At 44.5% G+C, this 24,183-nt stretch overlaps 2 protein-coding genes across 2 annotated transcripts; one reads left to right on the top strand and one right to left on the bottom strand.

Moving 5' to 3' along the window:
• The first annotated feature begins 2,084 nt into the window (after positions 1–2,084).
• Positions 2,085–13,297, top strand: LOC125525219 (ABC transporter G family member 42). The gene is made up of 21 exons (XM_048690229.2): positions 2,085–2,767; positions 4,451–4,905; positions 5,073–5,149; positions 5,576–5,629; positions 6,533–6,623; positions 7,958–8,259; positions 8,388–8,669; positions 8,756–9,072; positions 9,157–9,317; positions 9,400–9,515; positions 9,591–9,747; positions 9,838–9,975; positions 10,057–10,244; positions 10,405–10,752; positions 11,020–11,310; positions 11,396–11,479; positions 11,583–11,716; positions 11,832–12,059; positions 12,141–12,312; positions 12,422–12,676; positions 12,763–13,297. Exons 1-21 carry the CDS (start codon positions 2,358–2,360, stop codon positions 13,030–13,032), a joined length of 4,530 nt encoding a protein of 1,509 aa, XP_048546186.1. The 5' UTR covers positions 2,085–2,357; the 3' UTR covers positions 13,033–13,297.
• Positions 13,298–13,615: 318 nt separating this feature from the next.
• LOC125525221 (kinesin-like protein KIN-14M) lies at positions 13,616–22,395 on the bottom strand. The gene is made up of 21 exons (XM_048690230.2): positions 22,070–22,395; positions 21,788–21,969; positions 21,613–21,705; positions 20,451–20,676; positions 20,042–20,193; positions 19,868–19,951; positions 19,673–19,750; positions 19,481–19,606; positions 19,369–19,398; positions 18,350–19,054; positions 18,174–18,255; positions 18,000–18,095; positions 17,739–17,918; positions 17,555–17,661; positions 17,267–17,445; positions 16,730–16,894; positions 16,394–16,647; positions 16,149–16,312; positions 15,278–15,828; positions 14,879–14,979; positions 13,616–13,899 (listed from the first exon to the last, which is right to left on the bottom strand). Exons 1-21 carry the CDS (start codon positions 22,095–22,097, stop codon positions 13,817–13,819), a joined length of 3,666 nt encoding a protein of 1,221 aa, XP_048546187.1. The 5' UTR covers positions 22,098–22,395; the 3' UTR covers positions 13,616–13,816.
• Between the last annotated feature and the right edge of the window lie 1,788 nt (positions 22,396–24,183).

Raw genomic sequence — 24,183 nt, 5'->3', positions numbered from 1 at the left:
AACCGCGTCACTTCCAGGTTGCTCTCGGGATTCCTCATTGGCGTCAAGCTATGGAGCAAGAGTATCAGGCATTGTTGACAAATGGTACTTGACAGCTCGTTCCCCCGGTCTCTGGTGTCAATGTTATTGATTCCAAGTGGGTCTTCAAAGTTAAGAAGCATGCCGATGGTTCTATTGAATGCTATAAGGCACGGTTAGTGGCGAAAGGGTTCAAGCAAAGGTATGGTCTTGACTACGAGGATACGTTCAGTCGGGTGATCAAACCGACAACTATACGGCTTCTGTTGTCCTTGGCTGTTACTCGGGGCTGGTTTCTTCGTCAGCTGGATGTTCAGAATGCTTTTCCTCCATGGTGTTCTGGTGAGGAGGTTTACATGCGTCAGCCCCCGGAGTTCGTTGATCCTGCTCGCCCTCATCATATGTGTCTCCTGGTCAAGGCGCTCTATGGGCTGAAGCAGGCTCCTCGTGCTTGGCATGCCAGATTGGGCTTTGTTCTTCAGTCACTTGGTTTTGTTCCCTCCACTGCTGACACCTCGCTCTTCCTTCTGCATCGGCCTGAGGTGACGATGTATCTTCTGGTATATGTTTATGACATTATCCTCATTAGCTCCTCTGATGTTGCTGCTGATCGTCTGATCTCTTCCTTGAGTGGTGATTTTGCGGTGAAGGATTTAGGAACGTTGCATTACTTCCTTGGCCTGGAAGTTTATCGTTCTCCTGTCGGTTTGACACTCACGCAGCATAAGTACTCAATGGACTTGTTGCGACGAGCAGGTATGCTGAAGTGCAAACATGCCATGACTCCTATGTCTGGTACTGATCGTCTGTCTGCTTTTGATGGAGATCCTCTCATCTCTAATGATGCCACTGAGTATCATAGTATTGTTGGTGGTCTGCAGTACCTGACTATCACTCGGCTCGATATCTCATATGCAGTCAATCGTGTCTGTTAGTTTCTTCATGCTCCTCAGACTTCTCATTGGACAGCGGTGAAGCGCATTCTTCGCTATGTTTGCTTTACTGCCTCATATGGTTCACTCCTTCAGCCAGCATCGTCTCCTACGCTTTCTACTTTTTCAGATGCAGACTGGGCTGGTAATCCAAATGACAGGCGATCCACGGGGGGACATGCCTTCTTTGGTCCTAATTTGATCGCCTGGGCTGCTCGTAAACAAGCTACAGTGTCCAGGAGTAGCACTGAAGCTGAATACAAAGCAATTGCAAATGCTACAGCTGAGATCATATGGGTACAGTCCTTGTTGAGAGAATTGGGAGTTTCTCAAACTCAGCCGCCTGTTCTTTGGTGTGACAACATTGGTGCTACATATCTGTCATCTAATCTAGTGTTTCATGTTCGGACAAAACACATTGAAGTTGACTATCACTTTGTGCGGGAACGTGTTGCACAGAAGCTACTCCACATCAAGTTCATCTCTTCAAAAGATCAACTTGTTGACATCTTCACGAAGCCTCTACCACAACCTCAGTTTGTAGGCTGCAGACGCAATCTTAACGTACTTTGTACTTCAGGGCATAGTTAAGATTGAGGAAAGGTGTTAAACTGTATTTATATATAACCTCTGTATAAGTCTTGTATATTGTACCGTACACCTTTATGTACCCCTTATATATATAAGATAGCCACATCCATTATGGGTGTCGTGCAGTTTCCCCAAACCCTAAGTCTTACAGAGAACAACGAAATGCTGGCGGCAGCAGGGCGAAGGTCCGCCTTACAACATCGCGGCAACATACACCGTCCAGGCGACCAGTCAATCCCGGCGCTGTGCTCGGTACAGTAACTGAAGCCGACGACCCGAAATATTTGGCCGGCACCTACCGCGGCACCGGAGCGGGAGCGGGCCAAGGGGCCGTCTCCCCGTGCACCGCACCGCACCGCCGCTCGGCAGCCCCCATCCCGGCGCGGTCAACCGCGTCGACCCCACCCGAGTAGAAGCCCGGCTCGCCCCCACCAACCCACAAAGACGACCACCACATGTCTCACACGGCGACGCACCACCTCGCCCCGTCCCCGTCCCCGTAGTCGCAAAAGCTGAACAAAAGGCAACGCGAGAGAGAAATCGCGGGAAATCACCGGCGCCAACCCCACGCGCGCCCGCGTATAAGTGCCGCGCACCACCACGCCTGCCATTCCCCAGCCCGCCAGCCCACTCACCCCTCCCCCTCTCTTTTCCAGCTCCCGCTCTCATCATCGCGGCCCGAGGCTAGGCGCCCCGCGCGCATGGCAGTGGCACTCGCCGCGCGCCACCAACTGCCGCACTGACGCCGCCGCGCAAGCGCAGGGCTCGTTCGACCGCGCGGAGTAAACCTAGGTGAGCGATCGGGCTTGGGGCGCGATGGAGAAGGTGTGGGACTCGGGGCGGCGGATGAGCCGGAGCATCGGGCGGGGGATGGGGGTGGAGACGTGGGGCGTCGACGAGGCCTTCCTGCAGGGCGGCGGCGGCGGCGGGAGCAGGCGCGGCAGCCGGGGCCGCGCCGACGACGACGAGGAGGCGCTGCGGTGGGCGGCCATCGAGCGCCTCCCCACCTACAGCCGCATGAGGACGTCCATCCTCCAGGCCGAGGCGGCCGCCGCGGCCGCCGCCTCGCCAACTGACGGGGCGGCAGAAGGCAAGCAGCAGTACAAGGAGGTGGACGTGCGGAAGCTGGCTGTGGGCGAGCGGCAGGAGTTCATCGAGCGCGTCTTCCGCGTCGCCGAGGAGGACAACCAGCGCTTCCTCCGCAAGCTGCGCGACCGCATCGACAGGTACGTACGTTAATTACCACCTGCTTCCCCCCCGTCAATAATCAACTCCAAACATACGTAATCCACTTCAGCTACCACAGCTTGCCGTTACTCATTTTGGTTTTTATACTCGCGTGCGACCCCGACCAACAAAATAAGTACAAAGCTGATTAAGCATGCGATTTCCACTGGCTTGAAACTTTGGCCGTAGCAGCGGACTACGTGCAGGCGCACGCCATTGCATGTCACGGTTGTTGCATAATCTTAATCATTACTAGCTCCTTGCTTAATATAAACACCACAAGAACAACAACTTGTCGATCATGACCACAACAGACATGTTTCAATTCAAAACACTCGGAAAGGTACCTCTCAACTGCGCAATGCGCACTCAATCAGGCAAAAGGACGCTAAAAAACCCGGCCGATCTCTCGTATCAGATATCGCTCCCAAAACGAGTATAATCCTCCATCCATACTTTCTCGCAGAATTATTCGTTCCATACTCCGGAAATTAAGACTTTTAACCCACCCGGTGCGGTAGGCTCCCGGCCATCCTTACCTGTGGGAGGCTTCAGTTTTCACACGTGCTGTGATGTGTTGATTGAAAAGTAGTCTGTGGTCTTCTTGGTGTGGCTGAAGCTGTACGCACGAAGAAAGTGATTGATGGCAATGTGGCACTAGATATTGGCGTTCACTTCTCTCCCTATCCCTGTTTGCAATATGTTTCCAGGAACTAATTAGTGGGCCGGATGCACCTGTCGAAACGTCGCTGCATGCAGGTGAACCGATCCAAATCAATGTACCGACCGAGCTGAAACTAACCACAAGGGCCTGCGTAATTACGTCAGCAGGCATGCGCATGACATCAGCACACCAACTGTTCTTTTTTTTAATTTTTTTTGCAGATTAACCTGTGGAGTTAGTTAAATTTTGACATCCACACAATTTGAGTGCAGTCTCCTTCTGCATAACTTAATTCGAGTTGTGGATTAGGATCAACCGTAATACTGTAGTATAGTTAGTAGCAGTTGACTGAACAATCCATGGAGTTGTGCACCAGTAGCACTAGCCGTGTACTACGCCTTAGTTCAGATCAACCTTTGCAAAAGGAGAAATGGAATATGTGTTAGTTCAAGTTTCTTCGCGGTTTGCTTTTGGGACTACAAGTTTGCAGTATTTTAGGAGTGCTCTTTCTACTTTCTTGATAGAAAATGATGCACTTTGTGTGAGATTCGAAATGGAAACATTCTGCCTGTCTCTGGCCCCAAAGGTCGCCTAAAGTTGACAGCCAAACCCACACCGTAGCTGGCTTGCTCCCCACGTGGATGAATGATGGCGCCAACAGTAACATAGATCATTTCCTTTTATGGCGTGAAGACACATAAAAATCAACCGCTGACCCATCGAACATGCTAAAATAGTTTATTTGTGTCCTGTACCTTATTAATAAGTAACTAATGAAGTACCCCTCCGGTTCTTTTTATTCTGCATATAAGAATTGTCTGAAGTCAAACTTCATAAAGTTTGAAGTCATGACACATCTACTGATATTGATTTTACATTGTGAATAGTTGCATTTTTTTCTATAAAGTCGATCAAACTTTATGAGGCTTGATTTTAGACAAATCTTATATATAATTAAATGGATAATGTTTGTGGGAAGAAAATAATATCGAACTGAAAATCGCATGCATGCATGCAGGGTGGGCATCGAGCTCCCGACGGTGGAGGTGCGGTTCGAGCGGCTGACGGTGCAGGCGCGGTGCCACGTGGGCAGCCGCGCGCTGCCGACGCTGCTCAACGCGGCGCGCAACATCGCGGAGGGCGCCCTGGGGCTCCTCGGGGTGCGGCTGGGCCGGCAGGCGACACTCACCATCCTCAAGGACATCTCGGGCGCCGTCCGGCCCTCGAGGATGACGCTGCTGCTGGGCCCGCCGTCGTCGGGGAAGACGACCCTGCTGCTGGCCCTGGCCGGCAAGCTGGACCCGTCTCTGGCGCGCGGCGGCGAGGTGGCCTACAACGGGTTCCCGCTGGACGAGTTCGTGCCGCAGAAGACGGCGGCGTACATCAGCCAGACGGACGTGCACGTCGGCGAGATGACCGTCAAGGAGACGCTCGACTTCTCGGCCAGGTGCCAGGGCGTCGGCACCAAGTACGGTAAGTACACCAACCCTTCACCTAGCTACCTAGCTAGCTAGGTAGCTACCTGTGCATGGATTGCGTGGAAGAACTTTAATCCACGGCCTTGCTGGCTTTGGCTTTCGGACAAGTGGTGGATGATTGAGGATTTTGAATGATGGGGGGACAAATATATTCTGTTGCAGATCTCCTGACCGAGCTGGCGAGGAGGGAGAAGGAGGCCGGCATCCGGCCGGAGCCGGAGGTTGACCTTTTTATGAAGGTAGGCACGCTCTTTTCGCCGCAGTTGTGGGTACAATATTCGGAGGAGATTGGTTCCTATAGAAACATACAATCACAATTCCAAACTTAGATTCACTTAGGAGTAGTAAAAGAAGAAAAAAAATTCAACAATGATCAGTGTTGTTTTAACTTGTGTTTTGTCCTTGAAACTTCACATTCTAATAATAGACCATCACCTTCTTAACATGCCCCCCAAAAGATAGGGGCTCCATTTTTCTAAAACGAAATGACACTCGTGTGAAACATGTACGAACGATACGACTGGCAGGTGAGCCGGCCGACGTGTTCTCAGATGGTTCACAAAAGAGGAAGCGTCTTATGAAACGGACATGCTTTGTTTCCAAGCTTTTTTATTTACTTTCTCTGTACTATGCACATCAATGACGCATTCCCTGTCTGTCTCCAGGCCACTTCGATGGAGGGAGTGGAGAGCAGCCTCCAGACGGACTACACCCTCAGGGTACGTACGCGCGCGCGCACGCCTGTCTGAATGTCCTTTTCTGACGTCGCATGAGGCTGCAGTTTTCTTGGTTTCGCTTCTTTTTGCCTGGCCGAAATCGCACCGTGGCGAGGTTGGCGAGATGTTACAGCGACCACACATTGACAAATCTGCACCCATCTAGAAAATGTTCCCCCTTTCTTGATCATGGCCAGTGTGCAGTGTACTCAAGCAAGGAACAATCCCAGTCAGTCATGGACAGCACGGCACAGCACGAAGCAGAGGTGCGGTGGTGGTAGCAGTCATGGTGGCGGGGGTGGCGGCACACGGTCCACACGAACCAAGAACACCAACCCACGCCGTCGTCGCAGCGAGTAGTGGTTGAGGCTGAGCCAGCATAGCCAGAAGGATAAGCACTCCGACTCGACTCGAGTGGCAGCGGGAGTCGGTAGCAAGTAGGCAGTGCGTCGGTCTGCAGCTCGCTCACCCCTTCTCCCTCTTTTGACTTGCTTGGAAAGCGCAGAAGCTCTGCTCCATTTTCCACCGTCGGTGGGGCCTCGCTGCGCCTAGCTTTGGGGGACGGGGGGTTGGTGGACGGACGCACGCTCCGGCTCGCCGTGATGATGGCGTCACCGGATCGCGATGACAGGCGCAGCGCATCGCATCGCATCGCACCGGCGGCCGGCCGGCCGCGAGATGCCCGTGACCTGTTTGCCGTTATGCCCGGCCGGGGCCGCGGCCTTTTCTTTGTCCCGCATGGCGGGTAGCGGTTCCTTTCGGGCCATCAACCCCCGGTTTGACGAGTGGCCCTAACGAAATGGAAATCTCGCCGTGATTACCTTGACCGCGACGGACGTGGACGTGATGACGGAGTGCTTGTTTTTTGACCAAGTTTGTTTGTGCCTTTTTTTTCCATGGGGACAGATACTGGGGCTGGACATATGCGCGGACACCATCGTCGGCGACCAGATGCAGAGGGGCATATCCGGCGGCCAGAAGAAGCGCGTCACCACCGGTAACCTAATCTCTCGCCATCACCCCGTCATGCTTACCTCACCATTCTGTCACATCATATTATATTTAATAAATGGCTGTGTAGGATAATCCTCCTTTTCAAAGAAATAAAAAATGGCATGTCGTATTAGGCCTTGTACAATGGGAGGTGCTTAGGAGAGGTGCTTAGAGAAATAAACCAGGATTTCCTTAAGCACCGGTGCTTATTTGTACAGGGTAGACGCTTAACTAAGCGTCTCTCCTATAAAAATAGGCACCGGTGCTTCAGAAAAATCCGGTTTATTTTTCTAAGCACCTGCCTAAGCATTTCCCATTGTACAAGGCCTTAGAGGCTCCTCCTGAGAGGAATTTGCTGAACATGTTGGCCTTTCTAGAAGGCTGGTGAGGTTTAGGTGTCCATGCATACATACATACAGTTGCTGTGTCACATCCTGTGGTTCCTACGGTTGAAGGGTGTCTGTGCCATTGAGATGTGTTTCAGGTCCACACATTAGGGGCCTGAGCGTTTGGTTGGGAGTTTGGGAGGGCACGAGGCCATTAGCGTGCTGCCATTGCACAGTTGTTGGAGGGTCGTTGCCACTCTTTCGGTGTTTCCTCTAAGAACGTACGAACGAACGCTACGATCCAACCTCTAGAGGAACTAATCGTGATCCTGACATGCTAGAGCTTCATGCCTCTTCTTTTGGCCTTTAGCAGCAGCCTATGCCGTGGCAGATTACCGAGTGGTGACACTTTACAGAGTCAGCGGCAATTTGCAGAGTTGCTGAAAATAATGGACCATAAATATATATATGGCCGAAAACTGCTGGCGGGGATATCGCATTATGGACGGGTTGCAGTTTACATTTGTTGCTACATTGCTTACTGACCCGTTCCTGCACGAGCAGTTTCTTTAGCTTGTTTCTGCTTTGCGAAGAACAAGACCGCTGCATTATATAATTGTTTTCACGTTGCATGTTGTATTTCTTCTTCATGAAAGGGCAGTGCTTCCGCCAATTTTTTGCAGAAATAAAATGCATTCCACATAATTGAAGCTGGGCCGAAAGTGCAATCGGGAAAGCAGCTTGATTTTTAGCTTAGAAATGTATACCAATGCTAAAGCAACAACTTCAAACCATTTCACACGGATTTTGTGTTGAGGGGTCAATGGTTGGTGTCAGCATGATATTGCTTGTTACCAAACTGTATCGATTTCTTCTTAATTGAAAAGACAGAGCTCCTGCCAGGTTCATAATGATAATAATAAATAATAATATAAATTGATGAATCCGAGGAATTTTCAGAACATTACCAGGATGCAGGTCTTTGAAATGATTTGGCTCATCTGACTTGCAGGAGAGATGATTGTCGGTCCGACAAAGGTGCTATTCATGGATGAGATATCGACTGGGTTAGACAGCTCCACCACCTTTCAGATTGTCAAATGTCTGCAGCAGATTGTGCACTTGGGCGAGGCCACCATCCTCATGTCCCTCCTCCAGCCAGCCCCTGAGACCTTTGAACTCTTTGATGACATCATCCTACTGTCAGAAGGCCAGATTGTTTATCAGGGACCCCGTGATTGTGTCCTTGAATTCTTTGAGTCCTGTGGCTTTCGCTGCCCAGAGCGCAAGGGCACTGCAGACTTTCTTCAAGAGGTAACATCAAGCACTAGCCTAGTTATCAGTTACCGTCTTCCTGAGCGTTCCATGTTAATTATTATTTTTGAAGGGATGAAAGCTCCATGTTATGATATAAATGAAAGCCTTGTATTTAATTTTCTCAGGTGACATCAAAGAAGGATCAGGAGCAGTACTGGGCTGACAAGCAGAGACCGTACCGATATGTTTCAGTCTCAGAATTTGCGCAGACGTTTAAACGGTTTCATGTTGGACTACAACTCGAGAACCATCTCTCAGTGCCATTTGACAAGAGCCGCAGCCATCAGGCTGCCCTGGTATTCTCCAAGCACTCGGTATCAACTCGAGAGCTCCTCAAGGCATCCTTTGACAAGGAGTGGCTCCTCATAAAGCGCAACTCATTTGTATACATCTTCAAGACCATACAGGTGGGCATAATTTTCCTGTCCATATCGCCACTTCTTAAAATCCACAATGCGAAGAACCTGACATTATTTCTCGGTGAACTCCGAAGCTCATTATTGTAGCCCTTATCGCGTCAACAGTCTTTCTAAGGACTCAGATGCACACAAGGAATCTGGATGATGGTTTTGTCTACGTGGGAGCACTGCTTTTTACTCTGATTGTGAACATGTTCAATGGTTTTGCCGAGCTCCCTTTGACCATCACAAGGTTGCCGGTGTTCTTCAAGCACCGGGACCTCCTCTTCTACCCTGCTTGGATATTCACACTACCGAATGTCGTTCTCAGAATCCCATTTTCAATGATCGAATCCATAGTATGGGTGGTTGTCACATACTACACTATGGGATTTGCCCCAGAAGCTGACAGGTACATATGGAGTAGAGTACATGTTGTTACGTGAATCAGGACCTATAACTTTTGTGACTGCTAAATTGCCATCTTTGTGCGCAGATTCTTCAAGCAGTTGCTCCTTGTGTTCTTGATCCAGCAGATGGCTGGTGGGCTTTTCAGAGCAATTGCTGGCCTTTGTAGATCCATGATCATTGCTCAAACCGGAGGAGCCCTGTTCCTTCTCATCTTCTTTGTCCTTGGAGGATTTCTTCTGCCAAAAGGTCGATTACTTATCTTGTTCATTTTCACTTCACATTCTTCTGCAGCTTTGCTGACTAGTCCTTTGCTCTCCACTATCAACAGACTTCATCCCAAAATGGTGGATCTGGGGCTATTGGATTTCACCGCTGGTGTATGGATATAATGCTCTAGCAGTGAATGAATTCTATTCTCCTCGGTGGATGGACAAGTTTGTAATGGTTAGCTCATTGCAGCACTCATCTTTCACTGATTGACGTGTATGCTTTTCTAACAAGCTGTGTTCATGTTGATAGGACAAGAATGGTGTTCCTAAAAGACTAGGTATGGCTATGCTTGAAGGCGCCAACATTTTTACTGACAAAAACTGGTTCTGGATTGGAGCAGCAGGGCTGTTAGGTTTCACAATCTTCTTCAATGTGCTCTTTACTTTGTGCCTCACGTATCTGGATCGTAAGTATTGGAAAATTAATCTTATTGCCTTCCGAGTTCTGCTAATAAATTTTGGATCAGTATGTAACCCACTTACTCTTTACTCGTTAGCCTTGGGCAAACCACAAGCTGTTATATCTGAAGAAACTGCAAAGGAAGCAGAAGACAATGGGCTTCCGAGAGAGACAGTAAGCAATGGCAGCACAAGAAGAAATGGCAGCATGAAATCGAAGGATGGGTCCAATAACAGTAAGCTATTCTGACTGAATTCATATGTAAATAGGACAGCATAAGTAAAAGTTTCTAAACTGAAAGCTAAAATTATTTCAGAGGAAATGAGAGAGATGAGACTGAGTGCTCGTTTGAGCAATAGTTCATCAAATGGAATTTCTAATGGGATTTCACGAGTCATGTCCGTTGGCAGCAATGAAGCTGCTCCAAGAAGAGGAATGGTTCTTCCATTCTCCCCTCTATCTATGTGTTTTGATGATGTGAACTACTATGTCGACATGCCTGCAGTGAGTTCACTATGCACAATTTTCTCATCATTGTTTTCCTCAAACAAGCATCAAAATGAGTCCTCATGACTTTTTTCCACAGCATTTTGTCATGTTCTTATCGTACCTTCCTCCTCAATTAGAAATCTGGAAAATTTATGAGGTCTTCCTATCTATGTAGGAAATGAAACAGCAAGGAGTGACTGATGATAGGCTCCAATTGTTACGTGATGTTACTGGATCATTTAGACCTGGAGTGCTAACAGCACTCATGGGAGTCAGTGGAGCAGGAAAGACCACTCTTATGGATGTTTTAGCTGGAAGAAAGACTGGTGGTTACATTGAAGGAGATATCAGAATTTCTGGTTATCCGAAGAACCAAGCAACATTTGCAAGGATTTCTGGCTATTGTGAGCAAAATGATATCCATTCACCTCAGGTCACGATTAGGGAATCTCTGATATACTCCGCCTTCCTGCGTCTTCCTGAAAAGATCGGAGATCAAGATATCACTGATGAAATCAAGATTGTAAGTCATGTCTTTTTGCCTTTTGGAATACTATATCTTTAGTTGCTTACTAACTTATATTGGAATATCGAATCATTTTGCTACTTTGACAAGGTGAATTAAGCATTTTCACTTGATTTTTACAATTAGTGTATACCTCTTGGATCTTGGTACAAGTTAATTGGATGCTTGAGATTTGATAAATATATGTCAAGAAATGTTCATACAACTTGGAATTTTTTGTTTGCTTTATCAAGCTCTTATCTGACATTGTTTCAATGGTTTCAGCAATTTGTTGATGAAGTTATGGAGTTAGTGGAGCTCGACAATCTGAAGGATGCTTTAGTTGGACTGCCAGGAATTTCAGGTCTTTCAACAGAGCAAAGAAAGAGGTTAACAATAGCTGTGGAGCTTGTCGCAAATCCATCGATCATCTTCATGGATGAACCGACATCAGGTCTTGATGCAAGAGCAGCAGCAATTGTCATGAGAACAGTGAGGAACACTGTTGACACTGGACGGACAGTGGTTTGCACAATCCACCAGCCAAGCATTGACATCTTTGAAGCTTTTGATGAGGTGAACACTGAACATAGACAAATCAGTTTAAGTGTTAGTTCAACCTTTTCAGCAACTAAACTATAACTCGAGCTCTTTCCTGCAGTTACTATTACTGAAAAGAGGAGGCCAGGTAATATACTCTGGGAAACTGGGTCGCAACTCACAGAAAATGACTGAATACTTCGAGGTACGGATAGAATTACACGATTATGGTTTTTTTAAGTGGGAGATATCATTTAAATAACTAAAATAATTTTTTTTATGTCTAATATTATGTTCAATGCTACCAGGCGATTCCTGGAGTGCCTAAAATCAAAGATAAGTACAACCCTGCAACGTGGATGCTTGAGGTCAGTTCAGTTGCTGCAGAAGTACGCCTGAGTATGGATTTTGCTGACTACTACAGGACTTCAGATCTGTACAAGTAAGAAAAACATGTTTTTCATCATATGGACCTCTAATGTTTTTCTCAAAGTGCATAATCATGGCACAACTTTAAGGAACAAAATTCTCATGCAATACACTGTCTGTATTTCCAGGCAAAACAAGGTATTGGTGAGCCAGCTAAGTCGACCAGAACCAGGAACATCAGATCTGTATTTTCCTACAGAATACTCGCAATCCATTATAGGGCAGTTCAAAGCCTGCCTCTGGAAGCATTGGCTGACCTATTGGCGCAGCCCAGATTACAACCTTGTCAGATTTTCCTTCACTTTGTTCACAGCCTTGCTGCTGGGCTCCATCTTTTGGAAGATTGGCACCAATATGTAATTACTGTACTTATCTTCATCTTTGACTCCTTAATCCTAATGTACCAGCATCTGAATTTTTGGTGCCTTGTGATGCAGGGGGGATGCCAATACTCTTAGAATGGTCATTGGAGCAATGTACACAGCAGTGATGTTTGTCGGCATCAACAACTGTGCAACCGTTCAACCAATTGTTTCAATCGAGAGAACAGTTTTCTACCGAGAGAGGGCTGCTGGGATGTACTCTGCACTGCCATATGCCATTGCTCAGGTAAGAATAGAGTAAAATAAAAGAGCTATAACTAAACAGAGTGGTAGATAAAGTATTAAGGTTGTCATTGGCTTCTTCGGGTATCTCAAGCCTTTGTGTGTTGCTTCAGGTTGTCATGGAGATACCTTATGTCTTCGTCCAAACCTCGTATTACACCCTCATCGTATACGCCATGATGAGCTTCCAGTGGACAGCTGTCAAGTTCTTCTGGTTCTTCTTCGTCTCCTACTTTTCCTTCCTCTACTTCACCTACTACGGGATGATGACTGTATCAATCTCACCAAACCATGAGGTTGCAGGCATCTTCGCCGCAGCTTTCTATTCCCTATTCAACCTTTTCTCTGGCTTCTTCATCCCAAGACCGGTAAGTTGTGTTCCTACATTAGATGATTGTTGCAGTTCTTGCTTTTTCGTAAGATCAATTACTTATTCTGTTCTTGCTTTGTCCAGAAAATCCCCAAATGGTGGATCTGGTACTACTGGATTTGCCCATTGGCATGGACAGTGTATGGGCTCATAGTGACACAATATGGAGACATGGAAGACATCATCACCGTCCCAGGCCAATCTAACCAGACAATCAGCTACTACATAACACATCATTTTGGATACCACAGGAGCTTCATGGCGGTCGTTGCACCGGTGCTTGTGCTCTTTGCAGTGTTCTTCGCTTTCATGTATGCTCTCTGCCTCAAGAAGTTGAACTTTCAAACACGGTAGGAGCGGAAAGCCAACAGACAAGATCTCGCAGGCAATATGGTCGATTTTTCTTGATCCAACTCTTCTTTTGTCCTTCCATTTTTGGGTCTATTTATGTGCCAGTGTAAATACAGGTGTAGTTTTTTGGATTCCTTACATAGTCAAATACGATGAGGGTGCACCAGCCTTTCAGGCTTGGAAGTGTATTGCATTGCAAATTTGCAAGACTGCGATGAGCAGAATTTGTTCATGGCCTATAAATACATTGGAGTTTTTTCTTTCACAAGTTCACAACCGATTTTGTCTAGCAGTAAGGATAGCAGCCTTTGGGCTTTCTAAATGGTGAATATTTTCTTCTTTTTTCTGTTACCACAATGGAAGCTTAAATTTTGACCACATGAGATCAGATTTCGAATAGATTGTATAATTGCATTTTTCAGTGATGTTAAGGGACATGCTATAGTGGTGAAAATATAAGAATGCTCAACATCTGATGTACATAACGAAAACATCCAATTTTCTGAGAAGTACAATTTCTTATTCTCAATTGCTCATATCGTTGGAACAGGGAGATGCTATCTTACATTAGAAAAAGGGAAGAAGCTAAAACAACAAGAATGACAACCTTTCTTCTATTTAACACTCAACAATGTTTTGTCGAAGCAGTGTCGTATGTACAGTGTCATTTACATTCTCACTTAAACAAAGGGCAGCATCACTAAGCAGCCATCAACTTAAAAAATACTTTCTGAATTTTCTGTACATAAAGGAACAAGAATATTGAAAGAAGTTCATCGACTTTGAGCTAATTCCATCGCTTCGGAGTATTTGAGGTTCTTGGTGAGGATGTTGCTTGTGTAATTGTGCTTCTTCGTGTGCTTGCTGACGCTGTAACAAAATAGTTGGTAAACACTTCAGAGTACTGTATGTGTGTCTGGACCTAGTGAAGCTTATGTCTGCTGTATTGTATCAAATGTATAGTTTAAGCTCAGTTAATTTAAATTGTACCCGAAATGTTTGGTTAGGGAGCTTAGTTCATGAATAGGTAAATACTGCACAAGAGTAACTGGGGACGGCGCGGATCAAAGCAGATACTGTATAATACTAGAGTAGGGAGAAATAGACCATAGGTGCAGGAGGAGACCTTTAATGAACAGATATGATGTACTCCCTCCATCCCAAAATGCTCGACTTTATACTAACTTTAGTACAAAGTTATACTAAGGTTGAGACACTTATTTTGGGACAGAGGGAGTATAAGCCTTTTTAGATATTCCAATATGGACTACTACGGAGCAAAATGAGTGAATCTACACTCTAAAATACATCTATATACATCCGTATGTAGTCCGTATTGAAATCTCTAATAAAAAGGCTTATATTTAGAAACGGAAGAAGTATATTCTTTTATAGCGCTCACTTGAGCGGTGCCCTAAGACTCAAATTATCTCCTAATCTTCCAGCCAAACTAACAGAACTAAATCTGCTGCAGTTCATGAGCCACAGTAACTATAGTCCATGAGCTATAATAACTTGAAGTGGGCCCAGACTCATGACATGCTCCCTGTAGATTTCTAAATTGTCTTATCATGTTATTTCGTGGGTACTGGTTTAATTTTTCCGAGCATTAAATCTGCACTTGTTTACGCGGTCAATGGAATATTCTGAAATATAATAGGAGTACTAGTATACTTATCTTTAGATAATAGTACTAGCGTACATTCTGAAGCATTATAAGGACATTGCAATAATCTTTACTCAGATATTTAGATCCTAAGCCACGAACAGTTGATTTAATTGCACCCCAAAGCAGTAACCATATCTGCTATGGTGGCGCACAATTTCAATGAGATACAAGTGAGCTTACCTGAAGATCTAGGAGTAGAATCTCTTGATTTGGGCCACACACTAGAAGATGGGGCTGTTTTTGGTGTTGTTGCCTTTTGTACTCGAGTAGTCACCTTAGGTCTGCATGAGGAAGAATGAGTGCTTACAAGTAAAAATAGGTAAGCCAAAAGGCTAAGGGCCAAGTAAGCACATAGAGATATTCATCTAAGATTTTTGACATCATAGTGCCTGATTACCTTAGTTACCTACTCCAGTCACATGGATTGCTTTTACTTGTATTAATTAATAGTGCATTTTTACATGGTAGAGAATACTAAAAGGAATTTCTCCCCTCCTATGAACAGAAAGATGGTACAGTACTAAATTGAAAATGGAACCATGAGTTCATGATGCTACCAAGACAACCGGAAGTACTTACAGTCGATCTTTTGGTGTGTTGGGTGCAGTTTCTTGTTCTTTCCATGTGCTAGCTATTTTTTCCTGCTCCGGGAAGAGAGCAAAGTCAACCATGCTACTTATTGAGCCGTCGGTTTCTGTACCCATGGATATGCCACTATCTGATATATCGCTTAACCTCCCCTCTGAATCAGCGTAACCAAAGCTGGCAAGCTCAGGGTCAGCTGAATTCGGACCCATATCATCTTCAGGGAGCTTGGAAAGTACCATAATCTCCCTCTGCTGCTGAATATCATCAATCGACTGCATGGAGCTAGTTTCAGAATGCCTGTCACTGATCTCAGAGAAGTTATCAGCATCGGAGCCTGCCCTACTGATAAGGCCCATTGCCTTTCCGCCAGATGCCGTTCTTCGATGTTGCATTTTGCTTCCCAGGGAGGATATTCCTGGGGAGGAGGACGAATGTTTCAGCAAGGAATCAGCACGTTTGCCTGTCTTTACCCTTGGACTGTGAGTCTGTAGCTGGTTGATCTCCTCATCCTTCTTTGCAATTTTATCTTTGAGCAGTGAGAGCTGCAGGGTGAAAAACAATATTATAGTAATCAAATGATACATGGAAGTATCATGTGGTAAACTGTTAATATTATAGTATTTTTTCTCAAAAAAAATATTGTATGTTTTTTCCATGGGAAGTATCATGTAGTTGCATTTCATGCCAGAGGTAAGTTCCACGCTTACACCATCTATTATGTTTTCCAGGTGCATAGAACACATTGAGGATACTAGAATAGTACTAGTTATATGTAATCAAGAGAAGTTGGTTATACATTTCTGTTGCCAGTGTTTCAATAATAAATTAGTTAGCAAAATATAAAACATGCAAAATTCTTCACCTGTTCCTTAAATTCTTTGATATCTTTGCCCTCTTTATTTGCCTTTGCAGCACCTAGTTCCACTCCTGAAACTCTTTCAGCAAACCTCAAAGTACTTAAACTCTCTGCATAAGATGAGACATCTGGATTGATCTGCACAAACATCAGGGTCTTCGCATGGCCACCTACAAATGAATCTTTTCAAGTTATAAAAAATATAAAACATGTAAAACAGTGTTAGATAGCCAATGAGGAAAGATAGGCACCCAAAGAACTTTGCAGGACTTGTGTAAGTTTGCTGTTTCGGTATGGCACATGAGAAGTCTTCTGTGATAAAGAAAATATAACATCTCCAAGAGCAGACAGAGATTTATTGATGTGTTGTGCTTCTTTGAGTCTATCGCCTGTAACAGCAGAACGGTCCACCCTTTCGCTTCCAGCAAGATCAACAAGATGGAGGGCCCCGCGCAAAGTAGCTCCAGTTTTCAAATCTTCACCTTGAACATGTACAGTGACAACACTGAAAAATACTCGAAATGAGCCTGATTTTCAATAGAATCAGCAGGAAACCTCGACTGAAATCATGGAGCGGTAAGATTAACCTGTGAGATCTGCTGCTTCGCTCGTTCAGTGCTGTTGCACCCACAGATCGGTTCCCAAGTCCTGTTCTCATTAACTCAATAACATCGGTCGTAGAGTTGACGGGATGCAATGTTGCATCAGGAACAGCAAGCCCATTGGGATGGCTGGAATTCAAAATCCCTAGAGTGTGCAAGTTAAAGGAAACAACAGTATGTTCTTTACATGCATTTGTAACCTTCCAGAGGTTTAAGGGGGTGTGCTATGACAAGATGAAACAGATACGTGGCATTCCATTAAGGACAGTAAAGGGATGTTCAACCAAGTTCCAAGTTTCTACACGTTCATTTGAAGCGAATCAACTGACCAGTCAAGTTTACAACTAGACCTTAGGTTAAGTATTTCAGTTGCATTAATCCTTCTTTTTAATCTAGACACACTAACAATGGATTTGTTAACTAAATCAACACATCATAGTGTATGTATGTTGACCACATGAAAACAGATCAATATGCATAATAAACATAGGTGACTATACAATGTAAGCGACAAAAGGATATTTCTTCTCTGAACCATTGCTTCCTAAGAGATCATGGATTTGTTCATTGTATATCTCAATCATTTGAACACTGACTTCATAATTGAATGTATCTCCTCGATTGCGTGATATAAGGAACAGGTCGTTCAGAGCTCTGAAATTGACACCCAATTCCTCCTCCGTAGCATCTTCAGGTCCAGTCTGAGATATTAATTAGAAAAGGCACAATAAACACATCGTATCTGTCAATAAATAGTGGTTATAATTCTCAAAAAAGAAATTTAAGACTGTTATATTGAGATCTTCATACCATTGTGTAGGTTTTTCCTGATCCAGTTTGTCCATACGCAAAAATGCAAACATTATAGCCATCAAGGACTGATCTAACTAGTGGTTGAATGTCCCTGAATACCTCATCTAGAAAAAAAACATAAATTAAAAAAATCAAACCACATCGTATACTACCACGGAATAGGCCACATATTCATCAGTACCTTGAGAAGTAGTGGGGCCAAGAACTTTGTTAAATTTAAACAACTTATTCCCCTCTTTTCCAATTTTTGTAGGGTTTGCTAAAATGAGTTCACCGTTATCACCAGTAATTTCAGTTGTACTAGACTTATGATCCTCGTTAGGAAGAAAAGGTCTTATCCGGCAAAAGACTCTGATATTTCCTGATAAAAAATTAGAACTCTTAGAAAGTTGACACAGTTATAATATCAGCATGTGTAAATTGACGTTGCTCACATAGCCACCTTTTAGCTCCTGAACCTCGTTGAACAATTTTCTGTTTTCTTCAAGAGCAGCGTGATACTTCTCTGAAGCATTTGCTAATACTTTAAGGCTTTGTCCTGAGGAATCAAATAAGATTTAAGTTATAAAGTGCCAATAACAAGAAATCAATTAATTACTCACTCATTTGTTCATACCAAGGCCACTAAGTTCTTCAGACCATCTCTTCTGGCAGTTTTGGATTTCATGCCTAATGGAAACAGAAGATAACCTCAAATCCTGATAGGGAGAAGTTTTAACTTAAATTGATGACTTCATCAATTCTTAAAAGAAATATAGAGGAAATATAAAGATTGTTTTAACCAACCTATACCTGAATATTCTGCATTTGTAGACCTACAAATTGGTTCAGCATGATTTCCTTCTGCTCCCAGGTCTGGATTCTTGCTTCCAACAATTCTTCAAGATATCTTTCTCTCTTAGTAGAATCTTCTAGTTTTAGCTCCACTTCCTTTATTCTCTGTTCAAAATTCCTATTTTCCTGTAAAGCCGTAGTCTTCAAATCTTGAATATATGTCTCATGTGATCTTCTTGCCATGGCAAGCTCTTGCCTGAGTTGTGATATTACATTGCCACTGTTCTCTTTATCCTTTAGAAGATTAACTACATCTTTGTTCTTAGTTTCCAACAGGCTGTGGCTCTTTTCACATGATGATTTCATGGCTTCTAATTCTAACTTTAATTTCATAATTGTAACTTTATAGTTTTCTTTCTCCTTCATCAAACTGATGAGTTCATCTTTATACATAATTGGCTTAGCTATATGTTCATCCGCTGATTGATTTCTATCCCCATCCTTGCCTTTCTTCAAGATAACCGTGTCTTCCTTCTCCTTTATTAACCTAGCCATTTCTTCCTTCTCTTTCATCAATCTAATTATGTCTTCCTTGTCATTCAACAATCTAGTCATATCTTCCTTATCCTTTGTCAGTGTAGTTACATTTTCCTTGTCCTTCGTCAGCTTTGTCTGATCTTCCTCAAGTAATTGCCTTTTCTCTTCAAATTTGTCTTTCTCCATCTGCAAATAAATTGAATTACTTTTGAAAAATAGAAAAAAATGTGTTCATTTTCTTATTTTTATTAGCAGTAATAAGTCTATTATTCTTGGTATGGATAAATTCAAACTCTTGGTTTTTCATCCTTCCTAAAGCAAAGACAGGCAAAGCTTCTGTGTGCAAAGTGTTTCTCTTGTAAAGATTGAAAGAGCAGACGTAGAAGTGACATCAAATGAAAGATATGAGGGGAAAACATAGCAGGATTTCATAATTTGAATATAATATAGGAAAATGATGGTAATATGAAGATGTCACCAATGTTATATGAGAAACATACCTTCATCCGGTGCACAGGCTCTGCAGCAACCTGGAAAACAATTAAGGAAAGAAAATAAGGAAAGAAGCCAACCATTTGCACTTATATTGAGGTCATCATCACCGAAACTTACATGTGCTTTTCCATTTGCTGCATTTGAGCTTACATGTATTTGCCCACTTGTCCCACTGGCCAATGCCTCTAAAACTCTAATCCTCGATTTGTATTTCTCTTCGCGTGCTTTCATAAGGTTATTTTGCTGCATGGAGGTTAAATTTACAACAAGAACAAACTGAAAAATTAAGTGTGAATAAGTATTCCTTACATTTCTTATGTGCTCAGCCTGCGTAGAAATTCGTCGTTCAACCTCCAATATGATCTTTCTCAACAAGAAAGCGAGATGCTGTGCAAAGAATACTATTTTCATATTCAAGAGGATGAAAAGAGTCTACAGCAAAATATATCGGAGTTTCAATGTATGAAAGGAATAAACTAACTGCATTGCTTTTGAGTAGCCTACATAAGGAATTTCTCCATTCTTCCTCTCAATAATCTCATCAAGGATGCCATTCACAACACTCAAAAGTGACTGAGTAGGGGCATTCTGCAACAAGAATATTGTGACGCAGAGAATGAAAATCAAATCTGATGTCTAAATAATTCCAACAGGTATATTTTAGTACACAGTACTTACATCCAAGCTGGTGGATTTCATCATATCTGAAATTTTAGAACTAGGCAGATCAGAATAACCTCCTTGCCTCAGTTGGAAGACTTCATGAAAATTGCGTCCGGCATGCCGTGCTGTAGAAGATAGTTCAGGTCGTGATATAACAGAAGGTGGTTCTACAGAAGAAGAAAAAATGATTTAGTTGATAACGGAACCTGTTTCGTATAAAAACATCTCTAATTGAAACGGTCAATAATGTATAAATCTACATACATGCAATTTAGTAGTACAACTTGACTGTTAAAATTACGATTTCTTCTATATTCTCAATCCTCAGGAATAATGTAAAGCACCACCCTCAGTATACCCTCACTGGATAACTCCTAGAGTTAATCCCCTACCCAAATCTTTGAACACATAAATAGGATCTCACCTGACATGGCTGGACTTTTGGAGACCTTCTGTAGCGTTGTTTCCATTTGTTTGACATCTTCTCTTACTTCAGAATTTTGTGTGACCTGACCATTCTCCCTTCTGGGGAATCCCACGGTGTGCATCCTCCCATTTTGTGGAAGGCCGCAGGTCCAGCCTTCCCCAGCATGGGAGACAAACCGATCCCTTAGTGCAAGAAGACAGGCAACCACAGCTGACATCGGGCCCTAAATTAGTGGCAATAATGCCGCAACAAAACCCAATAAGGCCTCGAAGATGAAACTTTGTATTGCAGAAAACAGCTGGAACTGCAAACATGCTCCTTGGCAGCATTGCAAAACTGACAACTATTGCGAAAACACATGTGCATAGTACTACTGCAGCACATAATATCACATTAAAAAATTGTGGCACTCCAATATTTTATTAACTTCAATATTTTAGGCAGTTTAAACCTGTATTATGTTCAATGATAAAGAGGAATTCTCCATAATTTTGCCATTTGTACATGGCATCAGACTAGCCAACGCAATCGGTGTGTTACATGGGTTCTGGACTAGAACACACTATAGTTACAGACAGCAATTAACCATTTGTTTACTTTAAAAAACATTTTACCTGCAATTGGTACGTGTTCTAGTAAAGAACCCACGGCTGCATAGTTATATTTGTCATTTTTTACTTCAGAAAACAATTTACCACCGTCGCCGTAAAAAGACAATTTACCACTGTTTTACAATTAAACTGAACTTGAAACTGATCACCAACTATACTTGCCGATCAGATATTCAGATATCCTACCAGCTCGATAACTGGAGGTATTATTTGTTCAACTGTTTGAGAGTTGATGGTTATCGCAAACCACATGCGACATCCACTAGCAGTTAGATTCGGCAAGCACAGACTGACAGAGATTAATGTGTCGCTTGCCCACACAACAAACCGTTCAATGACAACCGGCAACACAGAACCTAGAGCGAAAACGAGCTCCTAACTTGTTCGACGCGAAGCTCCAGCTACCTCACACTCACAGCAATCACATCATCCGATTCCCCGTCGGCAGGTGGCGACGGGTCAACGGGTAATCCAAAATATGAGCGCTGGTGATCACTATCACGCCGATTGCTGGATGAAGAACACAAACAAACAAACGACCCGCGTACCGTCTCGAGGTCCGAGGGCGCGAAGCTGGGAAGGCCCATCCGCTCCACGGCCGCGAGGAACCGCCCGACATCGCGCTCCGCCGCCGCTCCGCCCTGCGGCACACGCAGTGTCAACGACGATCACGACCAGACAAGCCGTAGCGGGAGAGAAGCGGGTGGGCGGGTGGCGGCGTACCTCGTAGCGCGGGGAGGCGGGGCGGGCGAGCTTGTCGAGCGCGGCGCGGAGCAGCGCGCCGTCCGCGAGCGCGGCCCTGAGCTCGTCGTCGGAGGCGCGCGGCGGCGGGAGCGGCAGCGGCAGCGCCGACTCCCGGAGCAGCGCGCGCAGCCACGCGACGGCCTCCGATCGCCGCCGCTCCGCTACGGGGGAAAATCAAAATGGTGGAACGAGTCAATAATTAACCATCATCGGCGTGGGGGCGACCATACTTTGAATGAAGCCCGAGAGGGTTTTACGTACGGGACTCGGCGGCGGTGGCGGCGGACATGGAAACCGAGTGCGGCCGGCGGACGGGCGCGGGCAGAGGGAGGAGAGGGTCGGGGGATTGGAGCCGAGAGCCGTTTGACCAGAAGAGGGAGGGAGGGCGAGCGCGCGCCGGGGAGAAGAGAGGCGTGGGCGAGTGGGCGACGTGCGGGGGCGATCGATGTTGCTTGTGCTGTCTGCTGCGCGCTAGATTTTGGGGGTGATTTTGGTTCCCGTCGTGGATTGGGATTCTTCTCACTGAACTTGCCCAGGGAAGGTACAAGGTCAGATCAGCAGACTGTTTTCTTACGCGGGAGGTGGAGGGAAAGGTAAGGGAGGGGCCTCACCGGTCACCACAACTCTGGTTATCATGCCTTTCAAACTTTGGGAGGGCATCTGGTGCTCCCGACACTTAAATGCTACCGTGATACGGGCATCTGAGCCGTTGGATTTTTAGATCGGACGGCATTCAGGAGATGTTGGATCTGTTGGATCTATGCGCCATTTTTGAACTTTTCGGAGGCTTTTCTGCAAGTGTTGCAAAGTAATTGCGAGCCATTCTATCTGAGAATCCGACAGCCCAGAACCCCGTATCATGGTAGCACCTACGGCTTGGTAGCACTAGATATTTTCCTTTCAAACTTTAGTACTTATCTTTGCTAGTACCTCTATTGTCGATCCCTAAATGCAAGTCTCACGTGTCCAAGTTTTAGGATGGAGGGGATAGTGCTTATTTCAAACGAAAGAAGAATAAATACCCCCAACTGTCGTATTTTGACCACATCCACCCCCAACTGCAAAACCAGGATCGTTACTCCGGCTTTGCCTACATGGCGAATGTTTTGCCAGGTAGGATTGACTGAGGCGCCTCCTTCACGCGTGAATCGGCTGAGAAGGTTCCTGCTTTGCACGGGAGGAATTGGCTGAGAAGATTCCTGCTTAGGATGTCCATATGGATTTTGTGGAGTGATGATAATCTTGGAAGAAGATGTCACAAGTGCATGCTTTGGCAGGTATTTTCCAGCACTGTTCTGATTCCATTTGATTGGTGCACAGTTTTGGTGTATAATTTTGGATCTTTTGTGAAATTTCACAAGATTGGAGGAATTGGGGTTGTGAGTTCTACTCCTGGGTGGACAATCCGACGACGTCATTTCGGAGTTGCCTGGTTGTGGACCTGTGCCTGACTGTATGGGAGAAGAGAGAGGAAAAGATGAGGTTGATGGAAGATCCGTCGAAAGAGATATGTGAGAAGATGGAGATCTATAAACTGCAAGAGAAGGTTGAAATTCAAGCTGCTGAAATCAAGACACTGAAGATGGAGATGCTCAGATGCAGGGGTGTTTAGAAAGCTCCTCTGGGTTTTTCTGTTGCATTTGCTATATATCTAGGCAGTGCTATGTCTAGACAGTGAGATGTCCATGTGTTGAAGATGTGGTTTTCTTATGTTGCCTCTGCAATGTATTCATGCAGATTGATGCTAGTGTGTTTTTGAGCACTTTATCTGAACAATGAATAAATTCAATTATATCAATTTTAGAAGCACTCTTGTCTGAATTTTTATCTAAAAATGAGTATTATTATATTCACTTTGAACATAGCAGTTTGTCCGAATTTTGTATAAAAGTGAACAATGTCAAATCAACAATTTCAGTTTGTGTATTAGTTCTGTCAGGATTTTTTCTGAATTTATGTATGAAATTAACGACAATAGCACTATGAAAGCAACAAATTCAGTTTCATCACTTTGATCATAACACTGTGAAAGCAATAGTTCAACTTGAGGTATATATCCTGTATATGAGAGAGCTCTAATGAAACAATTAACCGATGAATTACATGCAACCAATGATGTGGCAGCGCTCTGTTGATATGCTAATGCAAAAATGTAACTTATAATCCACATGCATGTCCTATTGATGTAGCATAGTTGCATGGCTAGGAAAATATAGGTAATGGGTTGTAGTGCATGTCATAACTAAATGTAATTTGATTTAAAATCCACTTAGAATGCACTAATGCATGAAGCATGGCAGAGGATTCTCATGCATAGATCAGAAGGATGCTAGTGGATCACGATAGTAAATCTAATGTCTACAACAATTTTGATG

The sequence above is a fragment of the Triticum urartu genome, chromosome 7A (genome assembly GCF_056163025.1).
Source record: "Triticum urartu cultivar PI428250 chromosome 7A, HENAU_Tu73, whole genome shotgun sequence".
Lineage (NCBI taxonomy): Eukaryota > Viridiplantae > Streptophyta > Magnoliopsida > Poales > Poaceae > Triticum > Triticum urartu.
Note: the sequence above shows the minus strand (reverse complement) of the source record. Positions and strands in the feature narration are given on the sequence as shown.

Bases quoted from the DNA above. Each gene is read 5' to 3' on its own strand.
- LOC125525221 (XM_048690230.2), bottom strand. From the start codon at position 22,097: ATGTCCGCCGCCACCGCCGCCGAGTCCC. The intron at 20,677-21,612 runs GTACGCGGGTCG...CCACTAATTTAG, and splicing joins CGCCCTCGGACCTCGAGACG to GGCCCGATGTCAGCTGTGGT. The intron at 16,648-16,729 runs GTTAATCTTACC...AGTATTTTTCAG, and splicing joins CGAAGCAGCAGATCTCACAG to TGTTGTCACTGTACATGTTC.
- LOC125525219 (XM_048690229.2), top strand. From the start codon at position 2,358: ATGGAGAAGGTGTGGGACTCGGGGCGGCGGATGAGCCGGAGCATCGGG. The intron at 9,748-9,837 runs GTAAGTATTGGA...TTTACTCGTTAG, and splicing joins GTGCCTCACGTATCTGGATC to CCTTGGGCAAACCACAAGCT. The intron at 11,717-11,831 runs GTAAGAAAAACA...CTGTATTTCCAG, and splicing joins AGGACTTCAGATCTGTACAA to GCAAAACAAGGTATTGGTGA.